The following is a 17,275-nucleotide window of genomic DNA, read 5'->3' on the forward strand; positions in this document are numbered from 1 at the left end:
TCTGTTAGGTAGTGAATTTAAAAAATAATAAAGTTAGATTGGGTTTTAGGTTTAACATTTATGTGATATAATTGTGAGAAACATTTAAGATATACAATTTATAAGGTTCAGTTATTCAGTATTTATTTGGTTTTGGGTGAGTAAGTGATCTTTGAGAAGAGACTTGAATTTATAAACAGGTAGTGTTTCTTTTATATTAACAGGTAATGAATTCCAGATTTTAGGGCCTTTTATGTGCATTGAGTTTTTGCATAGCGTGAGATGGACACGAGGAATATCAAAGAGTGATCTGTGCCTTGTGTTATGGTCATGTGTTCTGTTAAGGTTGGCAAGGAGATGTTTGAGGGGAGGGTTAATATCAGAGTTGAGTGTTCTATGTATGTAATAGGTGCAGTAATAAGTATGGATGTTTTGTATGGTGAGTAGGTTGAGTGTATTGAATATTGGTGGAGTGTGCTGCCTGTAGTGAGAATTTGTTATCATTCTAACTGCAGCCTTTTGTTGGGTAATTAGTGGTCTGAGATGGTTACTTGTTGTTGAGCCCCATGCACAAATTCCATAGGTGAGATAGGGGTAAATAAGAGAGTGATATAGGGCCAGGAGGGCTGACTGTGGAGCATAGTACCGTATCTTCGATAGTATGCCTACAGTCTTGGAAATTTTCTTAGAAATTTGTTGTATATGTGTATGAAATTTGAGTCTATTATCAAGGTGGATTCCTAAGAATTTTCCCTCTGTTAGCTTTGTGATAGGTGATCCGTTTATCATTATGTTAAGAGGGACATCTGTAGCTCTGTTACCAAACTGAATGAAGTAGGTTTTGTCAATGTTTAGTGTAAGTTTGTTAGTACTCATCCAGGTAGATATTTTCTGTAATTCGGTATTTACAGTATTGGCTAGCGTGACTGGGCTCGGGTGGGAGAAGACGTATGTTGTGTCATCAGCAAATAGTGTGGGTTTGAGTAATTGAGAAGCATTTGGTAGGTCATTTATGTATAGGAGAAAGAGAAGAGGGCCAAGGACACTTCCCTGTGGGACACCAACTGTAATTGGTTGTGCAGAAGAGTTTGCCCCATTTGCGTACACATATTGGCTTCTGTTGCTGAGGTATGACTTGAGGTAGTTGAGGGAGTGCCCTCTTATACCATAGTGTGACAATTTTACGTGGAGCAAGTCATGGTCAACTGTATCAAAAGCTTTACGTAAGTCAATGAAGATCCCCAGTGGGACTTCTTTTTTCTCTATTGCAGTGTATATATGTTCTAGCATGTGTATAATAGCATCATTAGTATTTTTATTAGGCCTGAATCCAAATTGGCAGGGGTTGAGTATGTTTTGGGAGATAAGGTAGGAGTAGATTCGTTTATGAATTAATTTTTCGAAGATTTTTGAGAGAGGGTGTAATTTGGATATTGGCCTATAGTTATTCAACTCTGTTTGTTCTCCTCCTTTGTGGATCGGGGTGACCCTTGTTATTTTGAGTACTGTAGGGAAGGTGGAGGATTCAATGGATTTGTTAAAGAGTGTTGCAATGATTGGTGATAGCACTTGTGACACTTTTTTGTATATAAAGGGTGGTAAGGTATTTAAATCTCCTGCCTTGTTTTTTAGTGCGTTGATAATAAGGGAGACTTCGTATGGGTTAGTCGGAGCTAGGAACAGTGTGTTCGGGTAGTTGCCGGTGAGGTAGTCATTTGGTGGGGTATCTGAGCTTGGGATTTTATTGGCAAGGTTTTGTCCTATAGTGGAGAAGAAATCATTGAGTCTGTTTGCTGTTTCTGTTGGTGGGAGTTGGGGTTCATCTGATTTTGCTAATTTTATTTCGCTATTTCGTGATATCTTTTTTGTTCCCAGAATTTCTGATAGGGTTTTCCAGGTCTTTTTTATATCACCTCGTAAGTTGGATAATCTGTTCTCATAATACAATTTTTTTGCCCTTCTTATCAGGCTGGTTAGGATTGACGAGTAACGTTTTGTTTGGTCTCTGGTTATGTGACCCATTCTGTACTGTTTTTCATATTGGTGTTTTGTATTTATGGATTTGAGAATGCTGGGTGTTAGCCAGGGACTGTTCAGTCTCTTAGCTGTCATCTGCTTAGTTTTTTTAGGGCAGTGCTTGTTATAGAGGTATTGAGTCTTTTTTAGAAAATTATTAATACATTCGTCAATATCTGTATTGATTTCTAGCTCAGTGTGCCAATCAATGTTTGCTAATGCTGTTGTGAAGTTATTAATGGCTGCCTCATTGTGAAGTCTGAAGGTGACTTTAGTAGTGTCTTGGGGTAATTTACCAAGAGTTGTTATGAGGAAAGTAGGGTAGTGGTCTGTGGTATTATCTGTAATTATGCCTGATTTTAAAGGGGATATGGTGTTGGTCCAGATGTGGTCAAGTAGGGAAACACTAGTCTCTGTAACTCTTGTAGGTTTTGTTACTGTTGGTAGCAACATACAGTTACTCATTGTGTTTGTGAATTCAGTAACGTGTGGGTCCTGGTCTTGCAGGAGATTTATATTGAAGTCACCTGAGAGTAGTAAGTGATCTTTGTTCATGCGTGCATCAGTTATCATACTTCCTAGGTTTTGACTAAATTGGCTAATGTTTGACTGTGGAACTCTGTAGATGTTTATCAATGTGAGAGGTTTTTGTAGGTATTTGGATTTGAATTTGGCTATTATATATTCCCCATGTTCATCTCTTGTGCAAGTATTAGTGATACATTCTAGTTGGTCTGAGTAGTATATGGCTGTGCCACCCCCTTGTTGGTCTGGCCTACAGTTGTGTATGGCTGTGTAACCAGGAATGGTATAGACATCTGTAGTATCAGGCTTTAGCCAGGTTTCAGTTAGTGTAATGATGGACATATTGGCATGTAAGGAATTTAGTAATGCTATGAGGTCATCGTAATGCTTGCTTAAAGATCTGATATTGTAGTTAAAGATAGTTATGTTGTTGTTGGCACTGAGAAGTGCCTTTGATTGTTCTGCAGTGTAGTAATTACAGTAACTGTTTGATTCATTTAAGTCATTAAATAAGAGGTTGGTATCTGGATCAATGCTTGTAATCATAAGATTTGTAGTGAATCTATAGTTAGAATTAAGTATAAAACAAAGTAAATAGTCTTAAGCTAAAAAATAGCACCTGAATTATTTAACAAATGTAAAATAATGAGCTAAGGTATTTTTTTTTTTTTTTTTTTTTTTTAAGCTAAAATAAAGGAGACAATATAAAAGGGACTAGTACAAATAAAGTGATGATCAAATAATGGAGCTTGGGAATATGATAGTAGGTATTACTATAAAATAAATGAGCTTTGGAATATAATGCCAAAATTGTGAACTTGTTCTACTTTAGCACCTGAGAATAGCACCTTGATTATTTTAACAATTGTGAATGTATAAGCTAGGGTAGTTATATAAAGCTAAAATAAAGGAGAAAATATATAAGGGACTAAAATTAAGTAATGGTAAACAAAGTTAAATGGACAGATGGTCACTCCAATCTGATATCCAATCTTTCATCACCTAATCTTTTTGTTATCCTCATAACCTTACTCTTTCCTGTATTCACTTTTAATTTTCTTCTTTTACATACCCTACCAAATTCATCCACCAATCTCTGCAACTTCTCTTCAGAATCTCCCAAGAGCACAGTGTCATCAGCAAAGAGCAACTGTGACAACTCCCACTTTATGTGTGATTCTTTATCTTTTAACTCCACGCCTCTTGCCAAGACCCTCGCATTTACTTCTCTTACAACCCCATCTATAAATATATTAAACAACCACGGTGACATCACACATCCTTGTCTAAGGCCTACTTTTACTGGGAAATAATTTCCCTCTTTCCTACATACTCTAACTTGAGCCTCACTATCCTCATAAAAACTCTTCACTGCTTTCAGTAACCTACCTCCTATACCATACACCTGCAACATCTGCCACATTGCCCCCTATCCACCCTGTCATACGCCTTTTCCAAATTCATAAATGCCACAAAGACCTCTTTAGCCTTATCTAAATACTCTTCACTTACATGTTTCACTGTAAACACCTGGTCCACACACCCCGTACATTTCCTAAAGCCTCCTTGTTCATCTGCTATCCTATTCTCCGTCTTACTCTTAATTCTTTCAATAATAACTCTACCATACACTTTACCAGGTATACTCAACAGACTTTTTTTTTTTTTTTTTTTTTTTCAACAAGTCGGCCGTCTCCCACCGAGGCAGGGTGACCCAAAAAAGAAAGAAAATCCCCAAAAAGAAAAAAATTTCATCATCATTCAACACTTTCACCACACTCACACATTATCACTGCTTTTGCAGAGGTGCTCAGAATACAACAGTTTAGAAGCATATACATATAAAGATACACAACATATCCCTCCAAACTGCCAATATCCCTAACCCCTCCTTTAACCCTTTGAGGGTCGACAGGCCCTCTCCGAAACTCGTTCTCAGGGTCGGCCAAATTTAAAAAAAAAAGGAAAATTATTTTCTCTTATGAAAAGATAGAGAATCTTTTCCCGATCATAACGACACCAAAAGTTTGAAATTTGATAGAAAACTTACGGAATTATGCTCTCGCAAAGTTAGCGGTCTCGGCGATGTTTACGCATAGGCGATTTTGCCCACTTTGAGCCCCATTTTCGGCCAATTTCACTGTACTAGTCGACAAAAAACATAAATATTTCGCTAGAACTCCACTTTTTCTATCGAATGGGTGCAAGAAACCACCCATTTATAAATTCAACTATCCAGTACAGTGGTCAGAATTTAGCAATTTTGCCAATTTCACACAAATTTCAAAAGATGCCAATTTCCGAATAGGGTCCAGAATAAACAAGAAAGACATTCCTGGCACTAAAATGACATTTCCTCAAGTCATTAGTTACGTCTCAAGGCCCCTCTTATATTCTTTTGCTTTCCACTTTGAATTTTTATTCTCACAAAAAATATAAGATTTACTGTTATGCAGACTACTGCATTAGTGTAAAAAATGGTATAAATATTATTGGTGCACTTGTGAAAGAATATTAGACTCACCAGTTGACGTGTATTGCACGCTTGGCACGATTTGTTTACTTTTGAAGTTTGGTAAAAATCGAACATTTCTGCTACTTTGAGCTCAATTTCAAGGCACCTTTCATTGTAAAACCAGTCAAAATCATCTCAATTTCAGTAACATGTCTTCCATTCTATAAAATGAGACCAAGAAAACTAGAATACAACAATAAATACCATATGAAAATACACTGCAAAGTCGCTGATTTATTAAAAAAAAATGGTCAAAGTTTTTTTTTTCTCATTATGCACTGTGTGCTACAGGATTTTTTTTAGACTGTGCACACTGACCACATAGACCCATTCTTTCATGTGAAGGCCTACCAGCTTTCTCCCACTAGATTTGAGGCCGCTAGAATTTATGAGTACTAGTACGTTAAAAACCCCTACGCGTAAGACGTACTAGTACGACGAAAACCCTCAAAGGGTTAAAGTGCAGGCATTGTACTTCCCATTTCCAGGACTCAAGTCCGACTATATGAAAATAACCGGTTTCCCTGAATCCCTTCACTAAATATTACCCTGCTCACACTCCAACAGATCGTCAGGTCCCAAGTATCATTCGTCTCCATTCACTCCTATCTAACACGCTCATGCACGCTTGCTGGAAGTCCAAGCCCCTCACCCACAAAACCTCCTTTACCCCCTCTTTCCAACCCTTTTGAGGACGACCCCTACCCCTCTTTCCTTCCCCTATAGATTTATATGTTTTCCATGTCATTCTACTTTGATCCATTCTCTCTAAATGACCAAACCACCTCAACAACCCCTCTTCTGCCCTCTGACTAATGCTTTTATTAACTCCACACCTTCTCCTAATTTCCACACTCCAAATTTTCTGCATAATATTTACACCACACATTGCCCTTAGACAGGACATCTCCACTGCCTCCAACCGTCTCCTCGTTGCTGCATTTACCACCCAAGCTTCATATCCATATAAGAGTGTTGGTACTACTATACTTTCATGCATTCCCTTCTTTGCCTCCATAGATAACGTTTTTTGACTCCACATATACCTCAACGCGCCACTCACCTTTTTTCCCTCATCAATTCTATGATTAACCTCATCCTTCATAAATCCATCCACCGACACGTCAACTCCCAAGTATCTGAAAACATTCACTTCTTCCATACTCCTCCTCCCCAATTTGATATCCAATTTTTCTTTATCTAAACCATTTGATACCCTCATCACCTTACTCTTTTCTATGTTCACTTTCAACTTTCTACCTTTACACACATTCTCAAACTCATCCACTAACCTTCGCAATTTTTCTTTAGAATCTCCCATAAGCACAGTATCATCAGCAAAAAGTAACTGTGTCAATTCCCATTTTGAATTTGATTCCCCATAATTTAATCCCACCCCTCTCCCGAACACCCTAGCATTTACTTCTTTTACAACCCCATCTATAAATATATTAAACAACCATGGTGACATTACACATCCCTGTCTAAGACCTACTTTTACCAGGAAGTATTCTCCCTCTCTTCTACACACCCTAACCTGAGCCTCACTATCCTCATAAAAGCTCTTTACAGCATTTAGTAACTTACCACCTATTCCATATACAGTGGACCCCCGGTTAACGATTTTAATCCGTGCAAGAGGGCTCATCGTTATGCGAAATAATCGTTATGCGAATGAATTTTCCCCATAAGAAATAATGGAAATAAAATTAATCCGTGCAAGACGCCCAAAAGTATGAAAAAAATTTTTTTTTACCACATGAAATGTTAATTTTAATACACACAAACTGAAAAAGGCATGCACAATTAAATGACACTTACTTTTATTGAAGATCTGGTGATGATTGATGGGATGGGAGGAGGGGAGAGCATTATCTTCTTACTGTTTAGAAGGGGAATCCCCTTCCATTAGGACTTGAGGTAGCAAGTCCTTTTCTGGGGTTACTTCCCTTCTTCTTTTAATGCCACTAGGACCAGCTTGAGAGTCACTGGACCTCTGTCGCACAACAAATCTGTCCATAGAGCTCTGTACCTCCCGTTCCTTCAAGACTTTCCTAAAATGGGCCATAACATTGTCATTGAAATAGTCACCAGCACGGCTTGCAACAGCTGTGTCAGGGTGATTTTCATCTATAAAGGTTTGCAGTTCAACCCACTGTGCACACATTTCCTTAATCTTTGAAGTAGGCACAATGGATTCCACAACTGGCATAGGCTTCTCAGGGTTAGCCCCAAACCCTTCAAAATCTTTCTTAATTTCCATACTAATTCTCACCCTTTTTACCACAGGGTTGGCACTAGAAGCTTTCTTGGGGCCCATGGTCACTTATTTTCCAGAAACAGCACCGAAAACACTGTAATAATACGAAATATTCCGAGTGTATGCTTGGATGTTACCGCGGAGGCTGGCTGGTAAACAATGGGACGGCCGGCACATGTGAGGGCACATTGGACGCGTCTCGGACGAAAATCGGTAAGCGGGTTTTTAATCGGTATGCGCGGCAAAAATTTTGCGATAAAAGTAATCGGTATGCGGAAAAATCGCTATGTGATGCCATCGTTATGCGGGGGTCCACTGTACTTGCAACATCTGCCACATTGCTCCTCTATCCACTCTATCATATGCCTTTTCTAAATCCATAAATGCAATGAAAACTTCCCTACCTTTATCTAAATACTGTTCACATATATGCTTCAATGTAAACACTTGATCTACACATCCCCTACCCACTCTGAAGCCTCCTTGCTCATCCGCAATCCTACATTCTGTCTTACCTCTAATTCTTTCAATTATAACCCTACCGTATACTTTTCCTGGTATACTCAGTAAACTTATTCCTCTATAATTTTTACAATCTCTTTTGTCCCCCTTCCCTTTATATAAATGGACTATACATGCTCTCCGCCAATCCCTAGGTACCTTCCCCTCTTTCATACATTTATTAAACAAAAGTACCAACCACTCCAACAATATATCTCCCCCTGCTTTTAACATTTATGTCATGATCCCATCAGTTCCAGCTGCTTTACCCCCTTTCATTCTACGTAATGCCTCACGTACCACCACCACACTTACATTCTGCTCTTCTTCACTCCTAAAAGATGGTATACCTCCCTGGCCAGTGCATGAAATTACCGCCTCCCTTTCTTCCTCAACATTTAAAAGTTCCTCAAAACATTCTCGCCATCTACCTAATACCTTCTTAACTTGTTTAACTCACTCCAAATTTTTTTCTTATTTTCATTAAAATTTCTTGACAGTGCCTCTCCCACTCTTTCATCTGCTCTCCTTTTGCACTCTCTCACCACTCTCTTCACCTTTCTTTTACTCTCCATATACTCTGCTCTTCTTATAACACTTCTGCTTTGCAAAAACCTCTCATAAGCTACCTTTTTCTCTTTTATCACACCCTTTACTTCATCATTCCACCAATCACTCCTCTTTCCTCCTGCCCCCACCCTCCTATAACCACAAACTTCTGCCCCACATTCTAATACTGAATTTTTAAAACTATTCCAACCCTCTTCAACCCCCCCACTACTCATCTTTGCACTAGCCCACCTTTCTGCCAATAGTCGCTTATATCTCGCCCGAACTTCCTCCTCCCTTAGTTTATACACTTTCACCTCCCTCTTATTTGTTGTTGCCACCTTCCTCTTTACCCATCTACCTCTTACTCTAACTGTAGCTACAACTAAATAATGATCCGATATATCAGTTGCCCCTCTATAAACATGTACATCCTGGAGCCTACCCATCAACCTTTTATCCACCAATACATAATCTAACAAACTACTTTCATTACATGCTACATCATACTTTGTATATTTATTTATCCTCTTTTTCATAAAATATGTATTACTTATTACCAAATTTCTTTCTAAAACATAGCTCAATTAAAGGCTCCCCATTTACATTTACCCCTGGCACCCCAAATTTACCTACTACTCCCTCCATAACATTTTTACCCACTTTAGCATTGAAATCCCCAACCACCATTACTCTCACACTTGATTCAAAACTCCCCACGCATTCACTCAACATTTCCCAGAATCTCTCTCTCTCCTCTACACTTCTCTCTTCTCCAGGTGCATACACACTTACTATAACCCATTTTTCACATCCAATCTTTATTTTACTCCACATAATCCTTGAATTTATAAATTTGTAGTCCCTCTTTTCCTGCCATAGCTTATCCTTCAACATTATTGCTACTCCTTCTTTAGCTCTAACTCTATTTGAAACCCCTGACCTAATCCCATTTATTCCTCTCCACTGAAACTCTCCCACCCCCTTCAGCTTTGTTTCACTTAAAGCCAGGACATCCAGTTTCTTCTCATTCATAACATCCACAATCATCTCTTTCTTATCATTTGCACAACATCCACGCACATTCAGACTTCCCACTTTGACAATTTTCTTCTTCTTATTCTTTTTAGTAATCTTTACAGGCTTATCCCCCTATAATTTTTGCACTCTCTTTTTGTCCCCTTTGCCTTTATACAAAGGAACTATGCTTGCTCTCTGCCAATCCCTAGGTACCTTACCCTCATCCATACATTTATTAAATAATTGCACCAACCACTCCAAAACTATATCCCCACCTGCTTTTAACATTTCTATCTTTATCCCATCAATCCCGGCTGCCTTACCCCCTGTCATTTTACCTACTGCCTCACGAACTTCCCCCACACTCACAACTGGCTCTTCCTCACTCCTACAAGATGTTATTCCTCCTTGCCCTATACACGAAATCACAGCTTCATATCTTCATCTACATTTAACAATTCCTCAAAATATTCCCTCCATCTTCCCAATACCTCTAACTCTCCATTTAATAACTCTCCTCTCATATTTTTAACTGACAAATCCATTTGTTCTCTAGGCTTCCTTAACTTGTTAATCTCACTCTAAAACTTTTTCTTATTTTCAACAAAATTTGTTGATAACATCTCGCCCACTCTCTCATTTGCTCTCTTTTTACATTGCTTCACCACTCTCTTAACCTCTCTCTTTTTCTCCATATACTCTTCCCTCCTTGCATCACTTCTACTTTGTAAAAACTTCTCATATGCTAACTTTTTCTCCCTTACTACTTTCTTTACATCATCATTCCACCAATCGCTCCTCTTCCCTCCCGCACCCACTTTCCTGTAACCACAAACTTCTGCTGAACACTCTAACATTACAATTTTAAACCTACCCCATACCTCTTCGACCCCATTGCCTATGCTCTCATTAGTCCATCTATTCCTCTTTTAGTTTATAAACCTTCACCTCTCTCTTCCCTGATGCTTCTATTCTCCTTGTATCCCATCTACCTTTTACTCTCAGTGTAGCTACAACTAGTAAGTGATCTGATATATCTGTGGCCCCTCTATAAACATGTACATCCTGAAGTCTACTCAACAGTCTTTTATCTATCTGTGGCCCCTCTATAAACATGTACAACCTGAAGTCTACTCAACAGTCTTTTATCTACCAATACATAATCCAACAAACTACTGTCATTTCGCCCTACATCATATCTTGTAAACTTGTTTATCCTCTTTTTCTTAAAATATGTATTACCTATAACTAAACCCCTTTCTATACAAAGTTCAATCAAAGGGCTCCCATTATCATTTACACCTGGCACCCCAAACTTACCTACCACACTCTCTCTAAAAGTTTCTCCTACTTTAGCATTCAGGTCCCCTACCACAATTACTCTCTCACTTGGTTCAAAGGCTCCTATACATTCACTTAACATCTCCCAAAATCTCTCTCTCTCTCCTCTACACTCCCCTCTTCTCCAGGTGCATACACGCTTATTATAACCCACTTTTCGCATCTAACCTTTACTTTAATCCACATAATTCTTGAATTTACACATTCATATTCTCTTTTCTCCTTCCATAACTGATCCTTCAACATTACCCCTTCCTTTGCTCTAACTCTCTCAGATACTCCAGATTTAATCCCATTTATTTCCCCCCACCGAAACTCCCCTACCCTCTTCAGCTTTGTTTCGCTTAGGGCCAGGACATCCAACTTCTTTTCATTCATAACATCAGCAATCATCTGTTTCTTGTCATCTGCACTACATCCACGCACATTCAAGCATCCCAGTTTTATAAAGTTTTTCTTCTTCTCTTTTTTAGTAAATGTCTACAGGAGAAGGGGTTACTAGCCCATTGCTCCCGGCATTTTAGTCGCCTCATACGACACGCATGGCTTATGGAGGAAAGATTCTTTTCCACTTCCCTATGGACAATAGAAGAAATAAAGAAGAACAAAAGCTATTTAGAAAAAAGAGAAAAACCTAGATGTATGTATATATATATATATGCATGTGCGTGTCTGTGAAGTGTGACCAAAGTGTAAGTAGGAGTAGCAAGATATCCCTGTTATCTAGTGTGTTTATGAGACAGAAAAAGAAACCAGCAATCCTACCATCATGCAAAACAGTTACAGGTTTCTGTTTCACAGTCATCTGGCAGGACGGTAGTACTTCCCTGGGTGGTTGCTGTCTACCAACCTACTACTACTATTATTATTATTATTATTATAAAAAGCACTAAACCCACAAGGGTCATGAATTGCCATATATAGAGTGAAGGCATACAAAAAGAATATTTTTCTACAGTTATCCTCCAGTTTGACTAGAGAAAACGTAATTCTTCCGACACTACCTACATGGCCGCTTTATAAAAAAATCTCATATTTACATCAATTTTTATTCTGTGAGTGTATGTATCATGTTTATATGCTATGTAACGGGTTTCATATATAATTTTGAGGAAAATATCATAGGTGGATTAATGAAGATGCCTATATTAATGTAAAATAAGACATTTAGTGTGCCCAAGAGTGATTATTATTACGTAGTATTGGCGTCATGAGAAGAGAGACTCTAAGCGATTTTAATGTGTACCTGCACACCAGCACAGTGTGTAAGTATATTAGGTACAGGTACACATAAGTATAATTATCAGAGTACATATAAAATACGCAGTAACTTCAAAACACTTGAAATTTTGGAAAGTTTCCTGACATAACAGATGTGGTCACAGAAAATGTAAACAAACCGGGTGGGGCGCACCGTATTTGAAAGACCACTTGCCGTATAGCAAATTTTGGTCGTAATTTGACATTGCTGTATTAGCGGAACGCTGTAAGGTGAAACGCCGTAAAGTGGGGCCCTACTGTATTCAATATTTTACTCTATTATTAATGTGAGGTAGTACAATTTATGATGCAAACATACATTTTTAAGTATACAATTAAGTTTGTTTACTTTATTATTAACCCTTTCAGGGTTGGTGCCATACTAGTACGGTTTATGCGCCAGGGTTGGTGCTGTACTAGTACGCATAAATTCAAGCGTCCTCAAATCAAGCAGGAAAAGGTTGGTAGTCCTGGATGTGAGAGAATGGGTCTCCATGGTCAGTGTGTGTAGTATAAAAAAAATCAGGGACCCAGTGGTGCATTGTGGGAAAGCCATTTTATTATATTACATCTTGTTCACAATTTCTAGCAGTAAAAAACTCCTCACGCCTTGGCTAATTGGGGCTCTTTTGTTCCCAAGTGACAGTTCAAACACAGATGGATGTGTCAGTGAAGATGAATTTCATGGTTTTGAGGAGTTTGTGACTGAAAGCAATGCCCAGGAAACCAACCTGAAGAAAGAAGGAAGGAAGGAAGGATGGAAGGTAGGTAGGTAGAAGAAAGGGAGAAAAGAAGGAAGAGATGAGAGGAAGGAAGGAAGAAAGGAAGAGATGAGAGGAAAGAGGGAAGGAAGGAGGGAAGGAAGGAAGGAAGGAAGGAAGGAAGGAGGGAGGGAAGGAAGGAGGGAAGGAAGGAGGGAAGGAAGGAAGGAAGGGGGGAAGAAAGGAGACCACCAACCTAGGATAACTCAAAAAATTCAGACAGTGACTTATTTCCATGTGGGTTGGTGGGGTGGGGAGGAAGGGATGGGTGTTGACAGGCAGTGAGGGTGGTGAGTGGTGGTATTTGTCATTGTGACACTAATTAGGCCAGTGACTAAGCATATTTACAAGTCCACCCCCACAAAACAACTATGAGCTTTACAGAAGCTGTAGCAGTTCTGGGAAGTGTCCAGTGACTTTATATGTGTATATATGTGATGGAAAAATAGTAAACAACATTTTTTATTGTTGGTTTGTGTAAACATGTTTTGTAAACAATACAATAGCTGTTTGTGCGATTACTGTGTAGCAGACAATGAGTGAATACACATTCAATATACCTTATATTGGTCTCATAGGCCAGAAAAGTTACTTGAAGGAAGGAGGGAAAGAAGAAGGGAAGGAAGGAAGGAAGGAAGGAGGGAAGGAAGGAAGGAGGTAAGAAAGGAAGGAGGGAAGGAAGGAAGGAGGGAGGGAAGGAAGAATGGAGGGAAGGAAGGAGGGAGGGAAGGAAGGATGGAGGGAAGGAGGGAGGGAAGGAAGGAGGGAGGGAAGGAAGGAGGGAGGGAAGGAAAGAGGGAAGGAATTAGGGAGGGAAAGAAGGGAAGGAAGGAGGGAGAGAAGGAAGAAGGGAGGGAAGGAAGGAGGGAGGGAAGGAAGGAAGGAAGGAAGGAAGGAAGGGAGAGAAGGAAGGAAGGAGGGAAAGTAGGTAGGAAGAGATGAGAGGAAGGAGGAGGGAAGGTAGGTAGGAAGAGAATAAAGGAAGGTAGGTGTGTGGGGAGGAAGGGATGTGTTGTGGAAGGCAGTGAGGTTAGTGAGTGGTGGTATGATGCATCATTGTGACACATGACACACCGGTGACTCAGCCTATTTACAAGTCCACCCCCACACTACTACAAGCTTTCAGAGCCTCTTGTAGTTATAGGAACCTGTCCAGTGACTCTATATGAGTATATAATCATAGAAAAATTGTGATAAACAAAATTTTTTATTGTTGGTTTGTGTAAACATGTTTTGTAAAAAATATACAGTGGACCTCCGGTTCACGATATTAATCCGTTCCTGAGAGCTCATCGTAAACCAAAATTATCGGAAAGCGAATCAATTTTCCCCATAAGAAATAATGGAAACCAAATTAATCCGTGCAAGACACCCAAAAGTATGAAAAACAAATTTAACCACATGATATATTAAGTTTAATGCAATATAATAATTGCAATAACAATAATAACAATAGAATAATCACAATAGAATAATTGACACTTACCTTTAATGAAGATCTGGTGATGATTGATGGGATGGGAGGAGGGGAGAGTGTCAAAGTTTTTAATGTTTAGAAGGGGAATCCCCTTCCATTAGGACTTGAGGTAGCAAGTCCTTTTCTGGGGTTACTTCCCTTCTTCTTTTAATGCCACTAGGACCAGCTTGAGAGTCACTGGACTTCTGTCGCACAACATATCTGTCCATAGAGGCCTGTACCTCTCGTTCCTTATGACTTTCCTAAAGTGGTTCACAACATTGTCAGTGTACAGGCTGCCAACACTGCTTGCAGTAGCTGTGTCAGGGCGATTTTCATCCAAAAAGGTTTGCACTTCAAGCCACTTTGCACACATTTCCATAATTTCAATGCTCATTAGCACCCTTGGTCTCGATGGGTTGGCACTAGAAGCTTTCTTGGGGCCCATGGTGGCTTATTTTGCAGAAACAAGCACCAAAAACAGTGATAATATGGATAATATAGAATGTACCGAATGTATCCTTAGATGCGCACACACTGTCTGGCTTGTAAACACTGGACACGTCTCGTACAAATTGTATCACATACCGGGTTTTGTAACGGGAACCGAGGCAAATTTTTTGCGATATAATGCTTCGGATACCGGATTTATCGGATACCGATGGCTTCGCGAACCGGGGGTCCACTGTAATGACAGCAAAGTTTGTGCTGTTATTGTGTAGTATACAATGATTGAATATATACCAAATAGTCTTTATATTGGTCTCAGAGGCCATAAAAGTTACTTAAAAAAATAAAATATTAAAAAATAAAAGAAAAAAGTAGAAAAAAAAAAAAACTATTACCGGGTGACCGGCAGTCGGTGATGTTGCTGTATGCGGTTCAATTTCTGTCAGCTTCATGCCTCCATATCTCGGTAAGTATTGATGGCAAACAATTTTTTTTTAGCTTATAAAATTTAGAAAAAAAAAAACTATCTTTTCATGAGAAAAAATAATTTTTTTTTTTCAAATTTTTACCGACCCTGAGAACAGGTTTGGGAGAGGGTCTGCCAACCCTGAAAGGGTTAATATGAGGTAGTACATAACCATTATTTGAGTATCCATTCATCTAAACACTAAAATATTGCTTTTTTTCAGAAAATGCCTGAATTTATTACAGTTCTATATTATACATTCCAAAGAAGAAATATCTGACATACAATACTATCCCACAGCACAATCAACTTATTTGAAAATGGAAAATGGCATTAAACACACCAGAAATACAATAATACTAAACATACCATACAACAACAGCACTAAAGATATAAGACAATAATAGCACTAAACATACCAGACAACAATGACACTAAAGATATCAGACAACAATAGCAATGAACAAACCAGAAAACAATAGCATAAAAGATACCAGACAAAAGCAGCACTCAATATACCAGTTAACAATAGCACTAAACATACAGCAATAGCACCAAACATACAAGAATAGAACTAAACATACAACAACAGCACTAAACATGCTAGACAACAATAGCATTAAATATACCAGGCAACTATAGCACTAAACATACTAGACAACAACAGAACTAAACATATTAGACAAGAATAGCACTTGATAAACTTGACAACAATAGCACTAAACATACAACAGAATTAGACACACCAGACAACAATAGCACTAAACATACCAGATAACAACAGCACTAAACATACTAGACAACAATAGTACTAAACATGCTAAACAATGACATTATATATACCAGACAACAGCAGCAATAAACATGTTATTAAAACAATAGCACTAAGCATACAACAATAGCACAAAATATACTAGACAGTTGTTATTAAAACTTAATTTGAGTTCATACAAAACAACAATAGCAATAAACATACTAGACAACAATAGGACTTAACATAAAACAATAGCACTAAACATGCTAGACAATAATACCACTAAACATACCAGGCAACAATAGCAATAAACATACTAGACAGACAACAACAGCAATAAACATACCAGCAATAAACATAACAGCACTAAGTAAGTTTATTTAGGTACAGGTGCACAAAAATACATTTATTATGCATAGTTTAACAAATGTGTAAATTAATCAGAATAACCCAAAAATGTTAAAGAAACTGAATAATGAAAGACATTAAACATTCTGGGCAATGAAAGGCACTAAACATTGTAGACAATGAAAAGCACAAAGCATTCTAGACAATGAAAGGCGCTAAACATTCTAGACAATTAAAGGCACTAAACATTCTAGACAATGAAAGGCACTAAACATTCTAGACAATGAAAGGCACTAAACATTCTAGACAATGAAAGGCACTAAACATTCTAGACAATGAAAGGCACTAAACATTCTAGACAATGAAAGGCACTAAACATTCTAGACAATTAAAGGCACTAAACATTCTAGACAATGAAAAGCACTAAACATTCTAGACAATGAAAGTCACTAAACATTCTAGACAATGAAAGGCACTAAACATTCTAGACAATGAAAGGCACTAAACATTCTTGACAATGAAAGTCACTAAACATTCTAGACATTGAAAGGCACTAAACATTCTTGAAAATGAAAGGCACTAAGCATTCTAGACAATGAAAGGCACTATCAACATTGTAGACAATGAAAGGCACTAAACATTTTAGACACTGAAAGGCACTATAACATTCTAGACAATGAAAATCACTAAACATTCTAGACAATGAAAGGCACTAAACATTCTGGACAATGAAAATCACTAAACATTCTAGACAATGAAAGGCACTAAACATTCGAGACAATGAAAGACACTAAACATTCTAGACAATGAAAGGCACTAAACATTCGAGACAATGAAAGACACTAAACATTCTAGACAATGAAACTCACTAAACAGTCTAGAAATTGAAAGCCACTAAACACTCTAAACAATGAAAGGCACTAAACGTACCGGACAACAAAAGCAAATGTTTTTCTGCGACACTGTAGATCCATATCAAGTGCTTGATGAGCAGAGTCAACAGCTTCCCTTAAATGTGTTATGCTGATTTTCTCCTGTAAAGTCAGATACATATAAAACAAATCCTACTGAGAC

At 38.2% G+C, this 17,275-nt stretch overlaps 1 protein-coding gene across 3 annotated transcripts in view; it reads right to left on the minus strand.

Moving 5' to 3' along the window:
- LOC128700637 (dentin sialophosphoprotein-like) overlaps positions 1–17,275 on the minus strand; it is a 111,988-nt gene that overhangs the window by 53,896 nt on the left and 40,817 nt on the right. For 2 of the 3 annotated variants that reach the window (XM_070097042.1, XM_070097041.1), the window contains one exon: positions 17,132–17,235. The exons of the other annotated variant lie outside the window; for it this stretch is intronic. In XM_070097042.1, the coding sequence (XP_069953143.1) occupies positions 17,132–17,235 (104 nt within the window). The remainder of the gene's footprint in view (positions 1–17,131; positions 17,236–17,275) is intronic. 3 annotated transcript variants of the gene reach the window in all.

This window comes from Cherax quadricarinatus, chromosome 56 (assembly GCF_038502225.1).
Source record: "Cherax quadricarinatus isolate ZL_2023a chromosome 56, ASM3850222v1, whole genome shotgun sequence".
NCBI lineage: Eukaryota > Metazoa > Arthropoda > Malacostraca > Decapoda > Parastacidae > Cherax > Cherax quadricarinatus.